Here is a 24,976-nt window from a genome sequence, read left to right as displayed (position 1 = left end):
CATATCAAAGAACCCAGAACGATAATGTGACAACACTATGGGACTTTTTACTAAAAAAAATTGTAAAATTGCAATTGATTAGACATATCAAAGAACCCAGAACGATAATGTAAAATTTATATTAAAAATATGAACTGTGAAATGCACAAAACGTTGTTGTTGTTGTCTAATGCCAGGCATTTGACAAAGTCATTTGACCTCTTGCACTCCAATATTTTTCTCAAAGATATTGTCATGGTTAGCCACTGACGCACAGATTTTGAGATGTTCGAATCCATTTCTTGATTTGAGTTGCACAATGGACAGTTAGGAGAATGATATATTCCAATTCTATGCAGATGCTTGGCCAAACAGTCATGGCCTGTTGCCAATCTAAATGCAGCTACAGACGATTTGTGTTGTAAATTGGGAATCAACTGCGGATTATGATGCAGAGAGTTCCATTTTTTCCCTTGAGATTGTGTTATCAAATTTCGTTTGTTGAAGTCTAAGTATGTAGATTTAATCAATCTTTTCACAGAGGAAAAAATGGCAAGTTGTAACCGATTTAAGTGAACACCATATTTTAACGTTTTGGTGGCTACTTCATTCACACACAACCCTCAGAATGTCTGGAGGACCACACCTGATGTTGGTAGACGGGTCCACTGGACCTAGTTGGGAGATCTTGTTGATCACCAATTTTCCCTCCTTACGCCACTGGAGGACGATTTTAGTGCCATAGCAGGTCAGCACTAGGAACAGAAAAGTAGAAAGGGTAGGAAGGAAAGTGAAATGAACCCCTAGGCCTCGAATGCTCTAATACTGTCGGGATCGAAGAAAGTAAGAGTTCAGTCAGAGGACTGGATAGGAAAGGGTAAAGTGAGAATTAGGTATTGAATAGAGGAAAATTATACCAAATTCGGTCATTAACTCATCAAGCTGACCAGTGCTAATTGATGAGTAGCCCCTCCCTTTAGTTCTGCTTGTAAAATTATGCTTACTAACAGCTGCACCATGGGAAGGTAGGGATGGGATATTGGGTATTTGTCCAAGTTGGTTCCTTAAAGCCTTCAATGGGAAGGATTAATGACTAGATAGATAGGTGCTAATATTCTTTTTCATTGACACTGTGAAAGTACATAGAGCACCAGTAAGCTGAATAACGGAAATTAACAATTACTCGGGAACCATGTTCGACATTATATTTTTGAAAATGGATTGTTGTACATAATTAGTAACGAAACAATACAGCACCAGTACGCTGAATAACGGAAATTAACAAATACTCGGAAACCATGTTCGACATTATATTTTTGGAAATGGATTGTTGTACATAATTAGTAACGAAACAAAAGTTTGACAAACACTGAATCAAATTAAAATAGAAATTCAACTGAAAAAATATACAATATTTAACAAAACGTTAAATGAACATTTCACAATGAAGTCAGAACTCAAACTAACGAACAGGTGAATATCATTCTTAAAATGAGTTTAAAATCGACAATGCACAATATTTAACATCTGCACTGTAGAACTGTCAAAACAATCTTTTCAATATGCTTCACAAGTAGTTAAGTTTCATATTACGTCAGCTTCATTTTATTACAAGCTCGGTACTAGGTGGTAGGTCTCTCTACAATAAAGATAGCATTGTTAAAATTAGAACCTACCGCAGCACCAAGAACAGGGATTATATTGAACGAGGGGTAGGAGTACTATGCCTTATGTCGATGTAGATTTTCTTATTCTGACAGTGAAAAATAAATAAGAGAAGGTGGAATGATTATGGATAAAGAAATACTCAAATTTAAATTTGTCATTTTTTCAACAAGTTCAAGGAGTGGTTCAAACTCGGTAACGCTCCCCTCCCCTTACGTACGCCCCTGATTAATGGAAAGAATGCTCTGCTCACCTGGCGTGGTAATCCATTGCATAATGGTCTCCTGTGGTGTGGCCAGAATCAGAGCCAGTCTCCATCCATTCTCCATCTGACAAGGAAGGAACACGTTCAGAACCCATTGAACTCACTGCACTATCACTAGATGCATCCATGCGCTCTTCAGATGGATGGAGAGCTGTGCCTATGCTACCCACACTGCTGGCGTTGTTCGAGTTGTTGCTGTCCAGCAGGCGCATGGTATACATGCCTACAATCAAAATTATAATTATTGACCTCTCAACTGTAAATGTATCTTACTTAGGATACGATCTTTTAAATAATTGATTAAACGGCGATCTTACTCGTGTTAATTATGTAAGCATGTGTGGCTTGCAGCTGTTTCGGTGCTACAGTAGAACCCCGATTATCCGTTACCCTATTAACCGATTGGCGGATTATCCGCTTCTCTCTCTCTCTCTCTCTCCATTTTTTACACGACAAAATATAAAGTCCTATACAGTTACTTGTTGGAGGGGATGTTTTTCCCAACTTGTAAAATAGTCACTACCTGCTTTCAAAGTAATGACCCCAAGAACTTCCACAACTGCAAAACCCGTGTACAATTCAGTCCTTGTTCTACTGTAGTATAACATAAATGTAAAATATCTTCCATGGGTGTCGAAAGAAAATGTGTTGTGCTAAGTACAAACAGGAGCAAATAATTGAGATTTGGAAAATCAGAAACTTTATCTCATATCGAATCAGAATACGAGATTGGGGTTACAACTGTGCGCGATTTAATAATAATAAAAAAAAAGGTAAATTGTATAAAGTACGAGTGTGTAAATCTACAACACGAGACCTCTACTCCTATCTTTCGGCAGACAACCACCACAAGGAGTTCCCTTAAAACCCGTCACTCATAACCAGACTTAAATTAGTGAACTTCTGATCCACTAACTAGCATGTTAAACACAACACCACGGAGGCGATTACGAAACTATAGGCCTATATATTATGCACTTTATTTATGAAAATCTTTTATGGTACGGATTATCCGATTTTTTCGATTAACCATTAAGTCCATCCCCTTCATTACCACGGATAATAAGAGGTTCTACTGTACTTGACACCATCCTCAGAGCCTACTAGATCTTGGAGCTATCTCAACTTCGCTGCCTGTTGTGTGGGTGCGTTCATGTGATGAAGAGTTGTGTCAAATAGTGTGTGTGTTCTGAAATTGATCTGTGTGTTGAGAATACATACCATTCATTAAGTACCAGCAACCATTAATGGGTGTGATTATTCTGGAATACAATACATACAATAACATAAATACAGACATGGAAATCCTACACATACAACCTAAAAACCAAAAACTCAACACACTAGAACAATATGAAATATACAGACACACTAAAACACACCCTGATCAAATTCTCAACACACAGATCAATTTCAGAACACACACACACTATTTGACACAACTCTTCATCACACGAACGCACCCACACAACAGGCAGCGAAGTTGAGATAGCGCCGAGATCTAGTAGGCTCTGAGAATGGTGTCAAGTAGCACCGAAACAGCTGTAAGCCACACATGCTTACATAATTAACACGAGTAAGATCGCCATTTAATCAATTATGTATATTCAAGTGTTAAAAGTAGTGTACAAAAGATTCAACATGGACGATCTTTTACTTAAAAAATAATGTTCCTCCAACTCCAGCAAAACGTATTAAACCATTCATTAAGTACCAGCAACCATTAATGGGTGTGATTATTCTGCAATATTCAATCTGAAAGCCTGTGATCTAAATCTATGAAACCTCCAATCTCTTGAGTACAAAACATGTACTCTTGCCATGAGAATAACTGTGTTCAGAGAGAAAAGTGAAGTAAACAATAGTGCATAAAAGAAAAACAAATTAATTTTTATAAGTTAAAAAAAGAATCAGAATAAATGCAATATACTCCTTGCACTTTTTCTACACTCAGGCAATAATCAGCAATACAGTACAACCTCGATTATCCGTTTTAATAGACAGAACATAGTGAACGGTTAATCGAAAAAATGGATAATCCATATTATCTATTTTAATGGACTTAAATCTATTTTTTTGCACTTTCTCGCAGCTAATTTCCTTTTTATATCCATTCAAAGTTCGCTAGTTACTAATGAATAATAGACCAAGGGTGCGAAGTGAATTTTTATGATAACCCAAAGCCTGTGAAAGTACATATTTAACTTGACACAGAAACAAACGAAAGTTACACATTCAGTGAAGTCACACTGATCATGGTAGGCATTACTGTATAGGGCATAGGCCTACCACTTAAGAAACGCGTTTTTTATGACGAATAATCCACAGAAAAATTAAATGAGGGACAGATAATCGAGGTTCTAGTGTATTACCACTGTAAAAACTTCGGTCATATCATTTATGTGACAGTGAGAGCGTCCCTATGAGTAGTGGAGCAAAATATTCACTTGCTATTAGCTCAGAAATTATTACAGTATTTATTTCAATCTTATAAACACTAACTTTTTTCAAATTTTCTTAATGTAGCGTGTACCCATTAACAATATTTTAAAGGTATTAATTCTGAAAAACACTTCTGGAAAAATAAAAAAAAATCTATTTCTGGGATAATTTGGCACTTACTATACATCTGCACAGAGTATCCTTATAAATATGTAACAAACAAAGAATTACTGCATTAAAACTTATTGGTACCTTCAAGTATAATTTCTGCATAATAGCCTACTTATCTCCTGAGTACACAAGGTAGACAAAGTATGTACGGTATGTTAGTTTTCCAACTCTAGAAAATATCTTGTGTTACTATAAAAAGCAAAAATTTATAAAAATGTTCATTGAGTTAAGCAACTAATAAAGTAACAATGGTAAAGATGTGGGTATACACTTTTTAATTTTTTAAAAGATGTGCATATTTATTGTTTTCCATAATTAGTTCAATCTACAGACAATACAGCAAGGCCAACATCCTTGATACTCCAGGACAAGACAAGTTTGAGTAACTTGAGACTATCTTACAGCAAAGAAGGACTAAGTCATATCCTGTCCATATATAAGAAGAATTTATTTCTCTTTTGGTTGTAATGTTTGTTTATATTCATGATGCATAACAAATATATTTATAACAGAGTGAAGGGAAACATATATCTGGTAATAATGTTTAATGGATACTTTGTTAACAACTTTATACAGGCTGAAGTACAGTAAATCTTACATTTATGAATATTATTAACAGATTTATTACAAAGTACACAGAACAAGATATACTGCTTGCTACAAATTTCGTGGCGTTACGAATGTTGCACTTTTTTTTTTCTGACGTGATACTGTTACAGAACATGAAAATGAAACTTATGAATAGTTTATATATTACAATCGAAATATTTATATTTACTTTTCTATGCAGTCATATGTTTTATACATTCCAGTATTGAACAAGACCCTATATTTCTCTCTTGTAAAAAGTAACATCAGCCAGAACAAGTTTCATTTCTCAAATTGTCAGAATATATACAAAGATTGGTTAGAATGGATGGAGAGAAAGAGGCGGCATTATTTTGGAAATGATCCTCATAAATGAAACTATACTGTCTTATAAATAAGAAATTAACAGCTTGTATCATGACATCATGTGAAAGAATAAATTAATGTAAGTAAATCATGAATTTCCAACTATGCTCCTCTTTCACACACGTGGATTCATAAAATAATTTCAGTTTTCATTCACTATGTCGTCTTTCCAAAAAGTAGTCATCATGATTTAAAATATATAATTGAAAAAACTTCATACACAACTTCATTAATGATTACGTAATGCCACAGTCTAATGAATAGAGTCCAAAGGCTGAAGTTCTTTTCTATTGATACCGTGAAGGTGTCTGGAGCAAAATTATTTATATTACACATAAATGATAAATGTACATCTAAAATGTAATTACTTTACTACAAACTCTATACTTAACATCACTACCTTAATAAACAAAAAAAAAATTACCTTTTGGTACTTGATACGCAGCACCTACACATTCTTTCGCTATTGAATGGAGGCAATTTTGTAACAGATTCGGCACATTGGTAACTTGCATGTGGTGAACATAATACTGATAGTCTTGAAGAAAATCTAATAAAAAATTTTAAAGACATTACTGTAAATATTCATTCAATGAATTATTCACATCAATTTGATACAAGACTTGCTGACATTTGATCAAGAATATCGATTCAAGGTCATATAAATTGTTAAACTGAATTATATTATGCAAGGGCTCTACCATACCTCAAGTATGATGGAAATGTATGCTTTTTTGACTAGTTAGTTGTACATAATTTAGAATTTATTTAAATAAGTTCATAAATTATTACTGTACCCCCGTAAAAAAGACATTAAATTCTCAAATTCATTATTCAAATACAGACATTTACTACAAACATAAATAATTTACAATTCATGTTGGGAAATATTCAGCTAAGCCTCGTGTTAATAACATATATTAACATATGATTGATTATTTATTCCGTCAATATGGCTTAAGCATTGTAATTCATTGCTTAAAGCCAGATTGACGGAATAAATAATCAATCATATGTTGATATATGTTATTACAAACATAAAGTTTGTTTCCAGACTCAGAACAGATTCGAAATAAAAGTATTTTCATATGTTGATATATGTTATTACAAACATAAAGTTTGTTTCCAGACTCAGAACAGATTCGAAATAAAAGTATTTTATGTTTTACTTAAACCTGCTATCTATGAAACAGAGGTTGAAAGAATGTAGAACAAACAGGATCAAATAATTACTTGAAATTAAGTAAAATAAAATGAAATAAAATAATTCTGAAAATAAATCGCATTCGCTAAAAAATGAAAAAACCTGAGGCGAACATAAACTCATTATTTATTACAATAATATACTGTAATTACGTAAACTTTAATATAAAATGAAAGCTGTGATGAGTGATGAGACTTAACTGGCTTACATCTTGCTTCTTAATATACTGTTAACATTAAAATAAAAATCTAAAATTTTTTTCATGAAAATAAATTTCGTTGCATTTTCGATCAATCATCTGCATGCATACAAATAGAATCCCAATAGCCATGTTTCACTATCGTCCAAACAGGAAGATATCTCCAGGTTCAAAATTCAATTGTGAGATCAAAACAGGCCATAGGGCCTACCAATACTTGAAGGGAAGAAGAAGAAATTTTGTTGATGTGTATGTAAAACTTTTTTTTTTCTAGGCCATAATATTGTAATTATTAGTAATAATAAATTATGTTCATTCTCAAAATCTGTGCGTTAGTGGCTAACCATGACAATATCTTTGAAAAATATTGGAGTGCAAGAGGTCAAATGACTTCATTGTCAAATGCCTGGCATTAGAAAACAACAACAAATTATGTTAATTAAACTTTTGCTCCAAAAAACAGTTGTATTACCTATCAACCACACACTGCATCATGAATACTGGTTGCCACAGACTGGTTTTTCGAGTATTCAATCTGTCTTCATTCTAACTATTAATAACTGAGGCAGTAGACCATGTAAAACAGATTGCAGATGATGCAACATCACTATATGAATCAATGAACACGTGTATTCAAACCCCTTTTATACAATGCCGTCACTTAAAATTCTGATGATTATTATTTTGAAGAATAAAAGATGTTTGTTTCTGATCGCATTATTCTACTTTTACAGGCAGATTTATGAAAAAGATAACTAAAATCTGTGAAACAAAAACTCATTTACATTCCCAAGTTAGCGAGTAATTACTGTAACGGTACGTCTTTTTATGACATGACAATAAAAGAGAAACGATTAAATAAAAATGAGAGCAATGATTAAATAAAAATGAAGTGTTTTGAACAAAATTTATCCTTCAGCTGCTTTCCAATGAGAAATCTTGAAAGATCTATGCTGGAGATTAGATTCTATTCTCTCTGGTGAGCATTCTTAAAAAAAAAAGTCGAATCTAGTTTCAGTTATTTTAAGAAAACGAGATTCACGCAAAAATAAGTGATCCACAGAATTATTTCTGCTTTATTCAATTTTAGCTGAAATGCGCAATAACCACGCAATTATGATTATTTATTGCACTAACAATTCAAGCAGGAATAATGGAAATAACGAAATAGAATATTTCATTGATAATTTTATGCAAATTTGATTCACGTTTTAGAAGGTAAAGGATATACACTTATTTTGAAGTGAAGAATTCGTATCTGATTAGAGTTGTATATAAGTCTACATTTCAAACAACTGCAGCGAGATGGTGATACGAAATGTGAGCATTTCTCCTTGTCAAATAAATAATTTAACATTTATTAATATTTACAGAATCTGTATATTTAAAAAAATTATGTTTTAGGCACAACATTCGCTAATTCTGTTTACCGAGTTGAAATCATTTTAAGGTAATCCTGGACGATCATTTTTTCTGCATACCTGTCATCTTTTAAGAGTATTATTTAGATCCTCTTGATTTAATTAATATTCCAAGACTGACTGCCACAGGGTCAAACATGTTTACCTGTTAGAACTGTAACTCATACTAAAAAAAAAAAAAAACCCACACAACAAATATAACATGCTTTCAATGCTGAAACAGTAGTACTCAATAATAATATATAGACCTAACTAAATTGCAAAACATATTTTTTTATGTCTGAAATGACTAATTATGCCAAAAGTCGGACAGCACGAATTTAGGATTTTTAAAAAAGTTCACATGCACATTTGTGAAAATCAAACATTTCCATCACGACTTGAAGTTCGGACATTCACTGACATTTGGGGAGAGAGAGGGAGATAACTGAATTCTCGAGTGATTAGTCTTCCAGCGATTATCAAACTGTTAAAAAAAAAGAAAAAGAAAATATGACTATGTTTCCACAAATTCAGTCAGCAGCCTTGTTATTTGAACCTAATCTGAAAATCACATTCCACGTACTTGCACCTTGCGGAATTTCACTAAAAATACCCATCACAATGCACTAAAGTACACTTATTCCTGGCTACCAGCGCAATACTAACTTGCTATTTACTACTGATACCCGCATAAAGTAACTTGGGCAATGTCAACATCGACTTGTTATCTTATCACGAAAGCTCACACCACACGAAACGCTTTGTTAATAAGGAGAGGGGAAACAGCCATTAAAGAAAGGAAGATCAAACTGCAACTCATGACATTCACTATAACCAAGGAGAAAAAGTGCAGAGTCATACAGAAGGAAGAAAATATAAATAGACGATTGAAGTAAATCATCAACATATGTAACAAATGGATCGGAAGTAATTCTTTATCATAATTACTACTACTACTACTACTGATGATGATGATGATGATGATGATAATGATGATGATGACAATAATAATTACAATATTTTCAAAAACTGCACTCTTTAGTCCTTTTCGTCCTTGACAGAATTTTGAACTATCACCTATTATTGACTTCTGATAATGTCGTTAGAATGACACAAAGACACAACCTAACACAAGCTGTGACATGGGATAAGACTAATTCATTCTTTTGTAAGAGAAATAAATCTACACATTTCTGCTGGGATTTGAACCCAGGTCCGCTAGTTTAGTAGTTGGAAAGTAGGCCTACCACATCCACAATACAAGACCATCAGTGTAACAATATTTATAAACCAAGCAAATGAACTATGTATTCACACAATAACAACAAATGTACAATATAAACAACAAACAAGAATTATATTATTTTTCATTTTCAGATTCTTAAAATTAGTGACAAAGGTATAAACTATTTCGAAGTTTGGAAAACTATTAGCAAATAATTAGTCTTCTATAAAAGTATTATAGCAGTTGAAAAATGATTTTGCTTTTACATTTCTTCACTCTTCGTTTTTTAGGATGAAATGTTTTTCTTCTGTTTTTCATGTAGTACTTCCAGAAATGTTCAATCACAACTTAAATCGCACACACATACACACACACACACACACACTGGTAACTGGCCATGAATTGATCACACATTGTAGGAAACAAAGATCTGATGATGAATCGATTCTCACATTAGCATATGAACACAATGACTTGACAATTTTCATCTTCATAACAACTAAACCTTTTGAAGTCACTAGGTGAAAATATCTCGAGTCAACGAAACAGGAAGGAGAAAAAAAAACACGTAGTGTTTTAACAAGCGAAGCATGCTCTTGGCATGCAATGTTATAAAAACTATTAAGTTACATAAGATCAAAACCGATCATTCTCTGGTTAAATCGATAAAAAATATAAAATAATTCCTCTAAATTTTATTTATATCATTTCTACAGTCTTTGAGTGTGCGGAAATGTATGACTGTTAATCTGTCCTGCTAATTTAATATCTCCACAATGGTATAGGGACAGAGTCCAAGAGTCATGACTCATTATGATACACCTAGATGCAACAATATTAGTGCATTTAGATATTCTGTTGACTCTTGAAACAATGGTGCCAAATGTGGTAGAAAAATGTGAAACAAAGAAGAATGGGAGAAATCTGGAATAGTGAACATGGAATAACAAACTGGTGTTTAAGTATACACATAGTACATCAATATATGGAAATTAATATGTTTCGATGTTAAAAGTATAAATTGCTGTTAAAATACTGCGTTTCTTCAACTTTATATTTCACATTTTAACATTCTGTTTGTTAACTCTCTGTTCGGACTAGAGATTCTAGAGTTTCACCATTACCTATTATAACCAAGTATAGACTCAATTCTGTTTTCTGAACTCTGACAATTCCGATTCTCGCTTGTTTCCATTTTTTGATTCAGAAAAAAAAAATGATTTTATTAACAATATTTTCACCGTTACAATTACACATATTTTTCGATTAATTTGTAGGAAAAAATGACGAAGTGTCTGATTTGCTAGAAACTAGATCAATGTAAACGTGTCTTGAAAATAACAAAGTGCCAATGTTAGTATAACTTCCAAAGAAATCAATGTATTGATATGTCGTTTTCTTAGTCACGCTCAATAAACTTATTAACAAAGCAAGTGTTTTAAATTTACAGATCTAGTCGTAAAATTTTCTGCCACAAATACGGTGGTTCCTGGTTTAATTTCTGGCAGAAAAGTGAAGATTTCTCTCTCTCATTAGGGACTAGATGTATTCCTTATCTTCTGTTTGTCCTGAGTTACCCCAAGTCTTGCACCACGCTGATCACACAACTAGGAAGTTAATGCTGGTAATGAAGCAGAGTGAATTTTGATAATGAAATAGGAAGCACTCACCTTCATTCATTGCCATGTCCATCAATTGAAGATCCTCATCGTTCAGTATGGAAGAAAGAAATCCTTCAGTTGTCTGGTTCATTTCCGAGGTAGAATTCTGGCAAAGTAACAAATTTGTCATTAACATGAATGGAAAAGAATTAAAAAAAACAATAAATCTCAGTGAATGGTACAAGTCTGTAACTTTTATTCCAAGATACTAAATTTCTATGTAGTATTTAATTGTAATCTTCTATATTATGCGGTATGTTATTGATTATAAAATAAAATGCTCCTTAACCTTACTCTTTCTGAAAAATATATCAATGTAAGCATGATAAGAATTTTGTCAAGTGTAACATAATATAGAACACTAATATGCCAAAAACTATTTTATCTACACTAATGACGCTGAGAATATTATTTCAAAGAAAATCTGGGAATAGATCTGTTGTATTGTCACATAACATCGTATAAGTGGTAAACAAACCATATTTATACAAATCTGGCTTTCAGGTAGTAGCTCCCTGTAAAGCAGGTTTGAATAATTTCAAGGAAAATTGTTCCAGGGCCAGGTATCGATCACGGGACCCTTCGCTTAGAGCACGAACGTTCTTCCAACTGAGCTACCCCAGGGGGTATAGGGTAGTGTTCGCGCGCTAAGCGAAGGGCCCGGGATCGATACCCGGCCCTGAAACAATTTTTCCTTGAAATTATTCAAACCATACTTACATCAACCGCTCAATCTTCTATTGAGGTGAATAATTATGCAAAGGAATAATGATTACGAATGACTGATATGACATACAGAGAAGGTGAGAACCAAGATTTACCTATTATCATCTTTAACAAAACCGTACAAACGAGAAATTACATTCCTATATTGCAACAAGTATAGAGTTGCGGACACAGACTATATAAGTGTACTGTCATTCAAGAATATGTACCGAACAAAATGTGAGAAAAGAAAAATATTCGTAATATTACCTAATAATAAAGGAAGTTAACCTTTGTATTTTGACACCTAACTGCTGATAATGACATGCATTTTTTGAAGTAAATAAAGCCTTGTAACAAATTTCTTTCCGAGTATTTATAAGGAATTCGAGATTTCTAATACTGTCTTTGAAATAGCTCTTTATGAGAAACTCGAGAATTCTAATATTTGAAACAACTTTTTAATAATAATAATGACGAATACATTTAATTAAGGACACGTAAAATCACATTTTTTTTACAAAGCTGTACGTCTGGATAAAATGGTGGTAGAAGGCAGTGTGAAGACAACATAATGTATAACCTCATACTTCAGACTTTGGACACATGTAAGATAAAGATATATCTATATACATATATACTTCGAGTATGTCAACGTAAGAATAAGATACAATTATGTTGAGTCACCATGACTCTAAAAAACAAGAGTCCAAAGAACTTGCTCGTCATTGAAAGTCACCTACATATTTCAATACCAGTACCTAATATAATTTAAATTCGTAATTTTGGGGGAAATTTCTATTTTTAATATTACTTCAGTTATTATTTCAGTGAAAGGCAATCATACATAACGGGTAGGTAGTTAAAACTAATTATCATAAACTGTTAAAAATTTCAACATTAAGTAATTCATAAGGATCAAACACATTTACACTCTTTGTTACATATTTTATATCAAGAAATACGCTCAGAGCTTAGGAGTTAGGTGATGCGACGGTTTCTCAACAACAGGGCTGGGATATGATCTCCAATAAATTATGAGATGTCTGGTGGATAAAAATATTATGGAACTGGTTTTCTCCGATTATTTAGGTTTATTCTGTAACTGTGAAATTATTGCCATCTCATCCCATTCGAACAGCCTCTGTCTTCCGATAGAACATTAACTACTCAACACTCCCATTAGGCTAATGGTCGTACAATCTGAAACGATACACTGAATATATTATCTTAATCAAAATTACTAACTGCTCCCAATATTTGTCATTTCAGGCATTGTTTTTTTTTACTTAATTATTTAACGATGCTGTCACAACTACAAGATCAATTGAATCCTCTAAATTCAAAACCCCCTGAAGACCATTTTTCATAATTGAATTATGCACACCAATAGATTACCAAGGATAAGATATATTGATTTATATAGCTTTGAGTTCCAAAAGCCACTATGTTTCATGCAAAACACTTGTTAAAAGTCACTGTTAGGTTCAAAATCCTCTCAATTCATCGCCAGTTACTTTCAATTTGTAAAAAAGTGGATATATTATTATTATTTTTTTTTTTTGTAATATGTTAGTATTCTGTTCTTTAACTTTTTGTTAAATTTTCACTGCTTGTATACATTGTGACCTGGTAGAGTGTAAGAGAAGGCCTTATGGCCTTAACTCTGCCAGTATAAATAAAGAATTATTATTATTATTATTATTATTATTATTATTATTATTATTATTGGGGATTTTTAATTTATAGGATTCATTTAGCGTCGATGAGATTGGTGATAAGAGAGATGAGGCCGAAAATTCGCCGTAGATTACCTGACATTTGTCTTATGGTTGGGGAAAACCTCAGAAAAAAAACCCAACCAGGTAATCAGCCCAAGCAGGAATCGAACCTCCGCCTGAGCGCACCTCTGGATCAGCAGGCAAGTGCCTTAGCGACTGAACAGGTGGCTTTCAGGCATGTTATTCACCCTGCAACTTATATGTACGATTTCCGAATATTCGTGTTTACTACAATTGAAACTTAGGAAACTGCCTCATAAGCATTAAACCTAAACAAATGATTGATTCATCAGAGTCCTTACCTGGTATGGATACATGATGTCATGAGGTCCTTCCATCTTGTATGCTCCGTTATGGCCACTGTCTCCCATTGGCTCACTACTATTTGTTAAATTCATAGATGTGGCTACAGCTGAGCCCAAGTTTGAGGTTCCATCTACAATACGAAATGACAAAATTAATTTCTAACTGACTGTCATGCTAGGCAGTTATAAGAGGAATAGTCGGAATTCGTCTTAGAATAAAATAACGAATATTATGCTATTAATCAGCAGGTACATTATTTTGTAATCTGAATGGAGACACTGGCACACAACATTTCTTAGCAGAGCAAGAGATTTTAACCAATCAAAGAACAGCTGACCATCAATTTTTCCTAAGTAATATAGGTCTCTTTCACGTGCAATGTATATACATCCTCGGATGGGTTCAAACTCCTGGTACTTAACTTTGAAGTAAGTAAGAGATCATTGATTTATACATCATATATTAATTCAGTGGTCTTTTAAATTTATTGGGTCCACGGCACCTTTCACATAAAATTCCAAGACCCCCTCTTTATCAAAAAATGGTTTCATAAAGAAATGTAATATTTCACATTTCCGTGTGTTTCTCTTTTGAATATTCTTCACACAGTTGACCCAAAAAGGTAGCATGTAGCTAGTTATGGCGCTCGACTGTAATACTCAGAAAAAAAGAACAGACTTGGTTTAAACAAAAGGCCATGATGCATCACTCACTTTCAAAGCCATTGCATTAACCACTACTGTTACTAAACAGAAACAGCATGGATAATTAATATCATGCGTTTATATATAAAATCTCTTGTGTGTGAGTGTTAAAATGGGTGTTTTGTTTTCTGTTAAGTCAGGAACGCCATTTCAGCTTTTGCTTTGGGTGGGGGGGGGGGGCAAGATTTTTAGAGAAGACCTTATATGGTGTACAGACGTGGACAAATTATTAACAAAATTGACGATTTTTATGATATTCTGTTTACAAAATTTGACTTTTCAATTTAGACTACAGTTGACAATTTTGGATATTTCCATCATTACAGTAGAGAGAAATATGCAAAAATGTCAACTGTAGTTTAAATTGAGGAGTCAAGTTTTGTAAAAATATATAATAAAAATCTTCAATTTTGCTAATAATTTGTAAATTAGCAAAAATATCATCTGCATTGAAGATTCAAATTTTGTAAAAATATAAAGCAAAAATCTTCAGTTTTGCTAATAATTTGGAAATATCCAAAATGTCAGCTGTAGTCCAAATTGAAGAATCGAATTTTGTAAAAATATACAATAAAAATCTTCAGTTTTGCTAATAATTTGTAAATACGCGAAAATATCAAATGTAGTCCAAATTGAGGAGTTACATTTTGAAAAATATGCAACACAAATCTTCAATTTTGCTAATAATTTGGAAATACACAAAAATGTCAACTGTAGTCTAAATAGAAGAATCATGTTTTGTAAAAATATGTAATAAAAATGTTCAATTTTGCTAATAATTTGTCCACGTCTGTATATCGCGTGGCGTACTTTCTACCTATTTCCTCTGAAATGAAACTAAACTGAGGTGAATTTGACCATAAAAATAAATAATTTAAACCATAATATCAAGGCACAGATGCAATACGTTTGTTTGAACGCAACTGTTCAACGAACACTGCTTTGAATCATAGTAGTAATATCGTTGTAGAATTTGTAGGTAACAAATTAATAACGAAATACCCTCACCTATTTCATTCCAACAGTTTCAAACTTTAAAATGTATGTAAGAAATTTGTCATGAGTAAATACTAATTTTTAGATGTTATTTTGTTGTAATTTATGCATACAACTTTATTATGTATCGAATCTTCCCCTGAGCACGAGGTCACTCTTCAGGGGAGCGCTAGAATTTTGCATACTTACAATTTTTTTGTATTATATTTTTCTGGCAATAAACTAATAAATATAAAAAATAAAAACTGAATATATTTTTAATACTCAGTCTTAAGCATTTTTTTATTATTTTAAGTCATAAATAGGAAAGATGTCATGTTTTTTAATCAAGTTTACTCCACTTCACAGTACATTTCCACTTTGCACTTACTGACTTCTCGAGTTCGCATGCTCTATCCAGGAAAGTAAAAATTATTCTTTACAAAACATTAGTGAGACCAGTTTTGACATATGCGGCAGAAACGTGGTCAATCTCCAAAAACGATGAAAAAAGATTGGAGATTTTCGAAAGAAAGATTCTGCGAAGGATCTATGGTCCAACATTTGAGGAAGGTCTCTGGAGGAGGAGATGCAATTATTAATTATATAGACTTCTAGGAGAGCCAAATATAATTAATACAGTTAAAACTAGCAGATTGAGGTGGGCAGGACATGTAATACGCATAGACCCAAGTGAACCTTGCAAAAAAATTGTAATAACAAATCCGGGAGGTCAGAGAAGACGAGGTCGACCGCACTTGCGGTGGATTGATGGAGTGGAAGAGGATGCCAGGAAGTTGGGGTGTAAGAATTGGAAGGCTGCTACACAAGATAGAGACGGATGGCGACAATTACTATGGGAGGCCCAGGCCCACCAAGGGCTGTAGCGCCAATGATGATGATGACGACTTACTGACTTAGTTTAAACAAATGGACGCACACTATTTTACTGGCAAAGAAATTTTAACTCCAATTAACAAAAAAATGTGTACTTTTATTTAAAGTAGGTAACATCCACTAATGTAGCAAAAAGTAATGCCTTGGTTTCATTTGAGTAAAGTCAATAACTAGTGTGTCTTTTATTTCTTAAGCATTTATAAAAATGGAATATTTTAATATTACAACTACAGTTCCCACATTTCTTCTTCAATTATTTTTTTAATCTTAAATGCGAAAAGGGGGGAAATTATCTTCCACAATCCCTTCCCTAAATGACGCCTCTTGTCAAGTAGTTTCAACCAAAATTAAGTTTAAACAGAAAATAATAGATTACATAACGAAAGTAAAAGCAAATTCTATCTTCTGTCTAGGGATTTCCAACCATTATGCTACGAGCTGTAAGGACAATTGATGTGAAGTTTCGTAATCTGACATTAACATTTAGCACAATAACTAAGTCTGCAACGGGGGAAAATCTGCAATTAAGTATGATTCGGAATAGACAAGGACGGGAGTCCCTGCCTTACAAAGTAACAACAGAACTTGTGAACTCACTCATATTTGGATATGGGCCAGTGTTGTTGAGATCTCCGATGGGAGGTGCAAGTGTAGCATTATGCAACAGAACTCCGCGAGTGTTGTCTGGTGTGTAGGCACTGCTCGGACCTCCATTGTAGTTGTGATGATGGTGATGGTGGTGGTGTGCAAACGGATGTGACATTGCTGAAGCATCCCCAGGACCAGGTAGGCTTAGCAAGTTGGCCAGGTCTTGCCAGCGTTGCTCCATGCTCATTGTTCTTACAAATGGCATGCGGCCCTGAAACATCACAGCAATATTCATTTAAAGAATCTTCACAAAAAGAAGACTATTTTGTTTGGTAATATTCGCACATGAAGTTCTGTTTCAACTCTAATTCTTACATATTTTTGGCTTTTAGAGAACCTGTAGGATCATTGCTGCCCTCACAAAGCCCGCCATTGGTCCCTATCCAGTCCTATCATCATATCCCACCTCCCTTAAATCGATTTTAATATACTCCCATCTACGTCTCGGCCTCTCCAAAGGTCTTTTTTCCTCAGATCTCCCAACTAACACTCTATATGCATTTCTGGATCACCCATACATGCTACATGCCCTGTCCATCTCAAACGTCTGGATTTAATGTTCCTAAATAAGTTAGGTGAAGAATACAATGGGTGCAGTTCTGCATTGTATGACTTTCTCCATTCTCCTGTAACTTATACCTCTTAGCTCCAAACATTTTCCTAAGCACCTTATTCTCAAACACCCTTACTTCTGTTCCTCTCTCAAAGTGAGAGTCCAAGTTTCACAACCATGCAGAACAACCAGTAATATAACTATTTTATTAATTCTAACTTTCAGTTTTTTTGAAAGCTTACTAGATGACAAAAGCTTCTCAACCAAATTATAGTAGGCATTTCCGATAGTAGCTCTTTATTCTGCGTTTAATTTTCTCCAGGATGCCATTATATTTGTTACCGATGGTCCAAGATATTTGAATTTTTTCCACTTCTTCAAAGGAAAAATTTCCAATTTTTATATTTCCATTTCGTACTATGTTCTGGTCACGAGACATAATCATATACTTTGTCTTTTCGGGATTTACTTCCAAACCTATCCCTTATGTTGAGGTTTCTTAACAAGTTCTTTTTTATGGTAATGGGTTGTTTGTCCTTCATCCAACCCCCAAGCTAGAAGATCACACCTTAACGGCTATCAGCAACTGTTTATTCAATATATTCGCGGTACATCCATATTTTTTATAATTCTTCTTGAAAAAAAAAATATTCTGGAAATGTGAGTAGATATGGTACTTTGCGTGTTGGTATATAAAAGAAGACAATAACAGGGTACACTGCAATTCATTATCATTCTTCAAGGACTGGCACTTAATGTGAGTAGATATGGCATTTTGAGTGTTGTTTTATAAAACAAGACAATAACAGGGTACACTGTAATCCATTATTAAATTAACTAATGTTTTTTTTTGTATCCATTTTCGGAAGCAATTGTGTAAATAATTCCTAATTCGTTAAAAAAAATTATGAAGTTATTAGTCTTGTTTTCGGATCAAGAGGGACAATCTCTGACATTTTTCGTAAGTTTTACAAAATATGTCGGTTTATATGAAGGAGAGTTAATTTCTATTTGTAAAAACTTAAGCGATTCCATAAAAAATCATAAATTTTCACAATAAACACTCCACTAGCTCGACGCATCTGATTAAATAAACATTCATGCCCATTACAAAATATAATAAAAGTTTCACATTTTAAATTTTATAATCAGCCGATTTTATCACTCTTGTCTATTAATGTAGTAAACATTTTTTTCCTTCTCAGTGATAGATTTCTAAACTGATAAATCATGTCCGATACAATTCTTCTTCTTCTTATCACGTAACACGCCTGGTGGCCTGTTAGGATCTCACTCCATCGTTTCAGTGAATGACTCAAAGATCTTGTTCCTATAGGGTGGTAATTTAGTGCTTGGAGTGGTATCCTTGTTCTAGGCATCCTGAGTATATGAGATTTCCATTTGTGTCTACATTTTTAATTTTCTCCCATGTATTGTGGGTCCCTATCACCACGGCATGGCGCGTCCTCAGGTTGCGGATAGAGGAGACGGCCTCCAGATATGGAGGGTAGCTGCGAATATATTGAATAAGCAGTCGTGGACAGCCGATAAGGGGTGGTCCTCCAGCTTGGGGGTTGGGCGAAGGGCTAACAACCCATCACCGTAAAAAACAGCTTGTTACGAATCCCTACAATAAGCCTCGGAATAGTTACAGGAGAATGGAGAAAGTTACACAACACAGAACTGCACGCATTGTATTCTTCACCTGACATAATTAGGAATATTAAATCCAGACGTTTGAGATGGGCAGGGCATGTAGCACGTATGCGCGAGTCCAGGAATGCATATAGAGTGTTAGTTGGGAGACCGGAGGGAAAAAGACCTTTAGGGAGGCCGAGACGTAGATGGGAGGATAACATTAAAATGGATTTGAGGGAGGTGGGGTATGATAATAGAGACTGGATTAATCTTGCACAAGATAGGGACCGCTGGCGGGCTTATGTGAGGGTGGCAATGAACCTTCGGGTTCCTTAAAAGCCATTTGTAAGTAAATAAGTATTTTAATTTTCTCTAAAATTGGGTCAATATTTTTAATTCTTTCAAAATATCCAAATTTTTCTTCTTGTCAATCTAAGATAGCCAGCAGTTTCTGATACAATTATTTATTGTAATTAAGCTTTTAATATCAGGTCTCTAATACAAAACAAATACAACACTAATACCTAGAATTTATAATTTTACTTGATCAATAAAAATGAGAGAAGAGCCCAGAAAAATATAAGATAAGGAAAATTGCAATAAAATATAGCAAGATAGGAAGACCTTGGGATGGCAACCCTACACGTAATAAACACGGCGCAAATCCATCGATTAAGACAAAAGCAGAAGGGACACACTTCCAGTCCCTTGTGGGGATGGAGGATAATAATCTCCCTTTCGCTGCTAGAAATCGAAAATGAATACGAATATCACGCAGGCACATAAATACAAAGTTAGATGCTATGAAGGCGCATTGGGGTCATGGAGTATGATCTCGGCACTACAATGAGATGATGTGGTCGACACCACGTTCCGACCATCTTTTCCCCCTTCCCCTGGGGCCATTCTGGAAGACTGATAACAAGAAAGTCTCCGCTACACCCGGGATTGAACCCAGAACCTTCCCGTCTGTAGTCAGTTGCTGTATCAAGAGAGCTACTCGCCACCTAATAGCATAATTAACATGGAATTAATATTACCTTGGCCTTATTCATTGAAGAATGGATGAAAAAAGTTGTTCTCACATAGAATAAGGAGGGGAGGAAAGTTTTATTATACAAGTCACATTTACTGCATTGTGTATTATACAATTCAAATTCTTCGTATGAAGAAGTTCGTAATTTTCGTTTTTACACTATGCCACATGAAGATTAAGAACTCGGAGATGAAAGGAGTGTAAACAATAGCACTGGAAATTCCCGTCTTTTATATGCATACCAATTATTATTTCTTTTTTTATTTTAGTAGGTTATTTTATGACGCTTTATCAACATATTAGGTTTTTAGCGTCTGAATGAGATGAAGGTGATAATGCTGTTGAAATGAGTCCGGGGTCCAGCACCGAAAGTTACCCAGCATTTGCTCATATTGGGTTGAGGGAAAACCCCGAAGAAAACCTCAGTCAGGTAACTTGCCCCGACCGAGAATCGAACCCGGGCACCTAGTTTCGCGGCCAAACGTGCTAACCGTTACTCCACAGGTGTGGACACCAATTATTAAAAGTATGGAATAAGTGAAATTCTTAAAAACCATTTAATAAGGATTTAGCATACATACAATATACTCTCGATTATCCATTCGTTGTTTATCCGGTTTGCGGATTATCTGTGCATGGCTTACGCTCCAAAATAATTATTTATTTAAATAAAGCGACAAGAAATTATGAAAAAAAAAATACTGGACTTCAAATTAAAACGGAGGCAGAAAAATGTCAAAAACTACTTCAGGCATAAATTATGTAGTAGATGACATTTTGTATGTGAAACGTAAACAGCGGTGCTGCAATCTTGTGTTGTTACTCTGTGGGAAAGAGACAGACATAGACTATGGCTAGAATAAGAGAGCGATCGTACTGCACAAGTGACACACTGGGTATTAGCACAGTCTAGTATATACAGTCACGAAACTCGATACGTAGTAAATATGCATCCATAGATAGTTGCTAACCACTAGGATCGCTAATATCGCCTCATTACAGACAATGCGAAATAGTACCGGCACAGTCTATTGTTCCTAGCACCCTCACAACTCAAGCTTCGTGACTGTATATACTAGACTGTGGTATTAGTACAAGCAACTGCCGTTCCACAAACAAAATGGTCGGGTAATCTTACACTGTAAGAGAATTTTAATCTTATGTGTAAAATGATATACACCTACTGTGTGTATTACTGTAAATATGAAGTAAATATAGATTTCAAACTATTTGTTCACGAAATAGGTTTATATACTACATGGTACCTGTAAAATAATAAACTTTCGTAATATCCGTTTTTCACATTATCCGGGTACCTCTTTCCGATCATTAGCCCGATAATCGAGACTATACTGTAATCAACAATAGGCAGTATTGTACATGACCAACTCCTCTTTTGTGCACATGTTGGAGTTAAATTCTTGAATTTACATAACCTACTACTACAAATGAAATGGAACAATAATAATTGGATCTAACGAAGTATCTCAGTGGTAACGCACTGGACTCGCATTCGGAAAGTCCCAAGTTCAAACTACATGGTCGGCCAATATGACACAGGCTTTCCACAGTCACAAAGGCAAACACCGAATTGGATATTTACCTACCAGTACCAAGATTCATCACCGCCGTACTCACCATTATCAGAATAATTAAAAAATTGAAATCGGTTAAAATGAATACAAGACATATATAACATATTGCAATAAAACAGAATCACAACAATAGCCATGGCCTACTGATATACCCAAAGATCCTACACACGCGATATGGCCTAGACGTTGAAGAGTGTATAAATAAATATACCTACGAGTATAAAGAAAAAAAGACCGTCGACTGCCCACTCATCTTTACTATTAAAATTACATTTTGAAATATGCATTAGTTCCTTTGAAAGAGTTGAATCCAACATTACATTTTAACGCAAATTTAAACAGAAATTAACACTAGCCGTACACCCAAACAGATTCTAACATATGCTCCAAGAAACCTGAGAGGAAAAAATAAATGGCTGAAAACTGTAACAGACCACTAGATCTAATACGTACGTATGTATGTATTTATTCACACTGCAATGGGTATATACCCGGTGGCAAGGGTAACTAATTACACTCAATAATAACAATAATAAACACAATTAATAATAATACTAATAATTAATACTAACAATAATAATAATAATAATAATAATAATAATAATAATAATAATAATAATAATAATAATAATAATAATAATAACAGGGAACATCCTAAATTAAATGAAGCACGATTACTTAAAATAACATTTAAAGCAAATCTAATTTGTATCTTAAACCTAAGTTCGAACTAAAACCCACGAGTACGTGCAAGGATATGATGATAATGAATATTATTATTATTATATGATTAGGACCATAAAATCCAGACGTTTGAGATGGGCAGGACATGTAGCACGTATGGGCGAATCCAGAAATGCATATAGAGTGTTAGTTGGGAGGCCGGAGGGCAAAAAACCTTTGGGGAGGCCGAGACGTAGATGGGAAGATAATATTAAAATGGATTTGAGGGAGGTGGGATATGATGGTAGAGACTGGATTAATCTTGCTCAGGATAGGGACCAATGGCGGGCTTATGTGAGGGCGGCAATGAACCTCCGGGTTCCTTAAAAGCCAGTACGTAAGTAATTATTATTATTATTATTATTATTATTATTACTATTATTATTATTATTATATGAAGGGAAATAGGTAGCTCGCATTATCCAACTTAAAATTAACCAGTCCTCACTGTATGTGTGTGCATACAGAAGGAGTTTTAGACATTAAATGTAACCTGTACAGTATCATTAATGTGTATACATATTATACATTTAAACTGATGATACATGAACGAGTTCTCCTCTAAAGAAGGCGGAGGAAAAAATGCTAAACGAGGCCAGCTTGAAGAAATACTTCTGATAATGCATTCTGTTCTTTCAATTTGCTCTCGGACTGTTCAGCTTCCAAGAAAGTGCGCGACCCTGTTTCTGCATATTTAAGTAACTTTATGATCAATTTCAGAAAGAAAGAAGTGCTACTCTTACGTTACTTGTGTCCATCTCGTCACTTGAATATGTTACAAAAGTTCACATGTGGGTTAAACATATGCAGAGTGAGTTATTACTACTTCTGACATTGATAGATTGAGAAATAGCAATATTAACTGAAGGCCACTGTAGACGGAATAGCTCCAAGCATTTTGGTACTTTTGTTCTTTTCTTTTTATTTACTTTTATTACTCCACAAGACTTATTTATACCCTGGACATCAACATGTCATCTTTTGATTAAGTACTTATAATTTCTTACCCATTCTTCCTTACAATTGCTTCATTGTTGTATTCCGTACATATACACACGGACATCCATCCTTTCTTTTACATTACTGCTCCTTAACAGAACATTAAAGCTAGATGCTTGCGCATTATTTTAGTATCACGAGCTTTACGGGAAAACTGTGTTTCAGTACTCGGCACTCATTTACTAACATCCAATGTTCTTGTATCTCCACGTGCGTCACTTTTCTTTCTCTAGGACAAAACACAATTGTTCACCTCTGCTTTCAATTCTATTTTACATGAAGTAGGTCATGTAAATAACATTCAGCTTAAAAAAACGTACACACCACCGAATACACTTCACAATCAACACTTCCTGTTAGACAATTTTAGTTTCCAAAATTTGTCAACACTGAAAAACAAGTCTTCCTACAAATAACAACATCGAGGTTAATTTATAAGTAAATAGACATGCACTTTCCAGGTAACATGGCTAAATTTTGATCAAGCACAATTTTTTTCCAGTATTCCACACATGTGAATCTCTTACACTTTTCAAGATATGAAATGTTTGCAAGACTCGCATGAACGAGATAAGTAACCTGCCTTATCAAATCCTAGTTAGCTTAATAAAACACTCACGTATCTAATACATCCAAGGGAATAAACACTGAATGCTACTTCAACACATTTATGTGGATAAGCTGCGAGCTGCTTTCCATTAATAGTACATTGAATTTAAGAAATAATCGTGAAAGATGAACGCATTTTACTGCTTACTTTATGTTGAAGCAATCACGTCAACAGTTCGGATTTTTACGTAAATTCAGTATTATTTTCAGTAGCGAAATCCGACCTCAAAGTCAGCTGTAACGGCTGAGAGGAACATCGTGCTAACCACATGTTATCCCCGTACTGACCTCTGCTGAGGCATGTGAACGTGAAGGCCAGCAGACGACTGGTAGACCTTGGCCCTCCATGGGCTGTCCCGCAACGGACGAATTTAGGATATTATGAAATATAGTGTACCTACGTAAATGTTGAAAATACAGGGTGAGTCATAAGTATGTTTGGAAAACGTGTGAGCATGCTCCTAGATAAAAAATAAGAACAATTCCTTATATGAAAATTTGACGGAAAATGCTTATTTATTGGAATACGTGGCTAACGAGAAAGACAGGCTACGGCGCGACGTCACAATCTTAGTCATAATATGGCCAACATTGAACAAGTTTATATATAAATGCACGTTTAACAGGAGTTTAATATAG

The 24,976-nt window shown here is 34.2% G+C and overlaps 1 protein-coding gene across 9 annotated transcripts in view; it reads right to left on the bottom strand.

The window, feature by feature from the left end:
* cnc (NFE2 like bZIP transcription factor cap-n-collar) overlaps positions 1 to 24,976 on the bottom strand; it is a 406,452-nt gene that overhangs the window by 22,831 nt on the left and 358,645 nt on the right. For all 9 annotated transcript variants that reach the window (XM_069822992.1, XM_069822989.1, XM_069822988.1 and 6 more), the window contains 4 exons: positions 17,134 to 17,395; positions 13,957 to 14,090; positions 11,178 to 11,274; positions 1,898 to 2,132 (listed from right to left, as the gene is read on the bottom strand). In XM_069822992.1, the coding sequence (XP_069679093.1) occupies positions 1,898 to 2,132; positions 11,178 to 11,274; positions 13,957 to 14,090; positions 17,134 to 17,395 (728 nt within the window). The remainder of the gene's footprint in view (positions 1 to 1,897; positions 2,133 to 11,177; positions 11,275 to 13,956; positions 14,091 to 17,133; positions 17,396 to 24,976) is intronic.

This window comes from Periplaneta americana, chromosome 4 (genome assembly GCF_040183065.1).
Source record: "Periplaneta americana isolate PAMFEO1 chromosome 4, P.americana_PAMFEO1_priV1, whole genome shotgun sequence".
Lineage (NCBI taxonomy): Eukaryota > Metazoa > Arthropoda > Insecta > Blattodea > Blattidae > Periplaneta > Periplaneta americana.
Note: the sequence above shows the minus strand (reverse complement) of the source record. Positions and strands in the feature narration are given on the sequence as shown.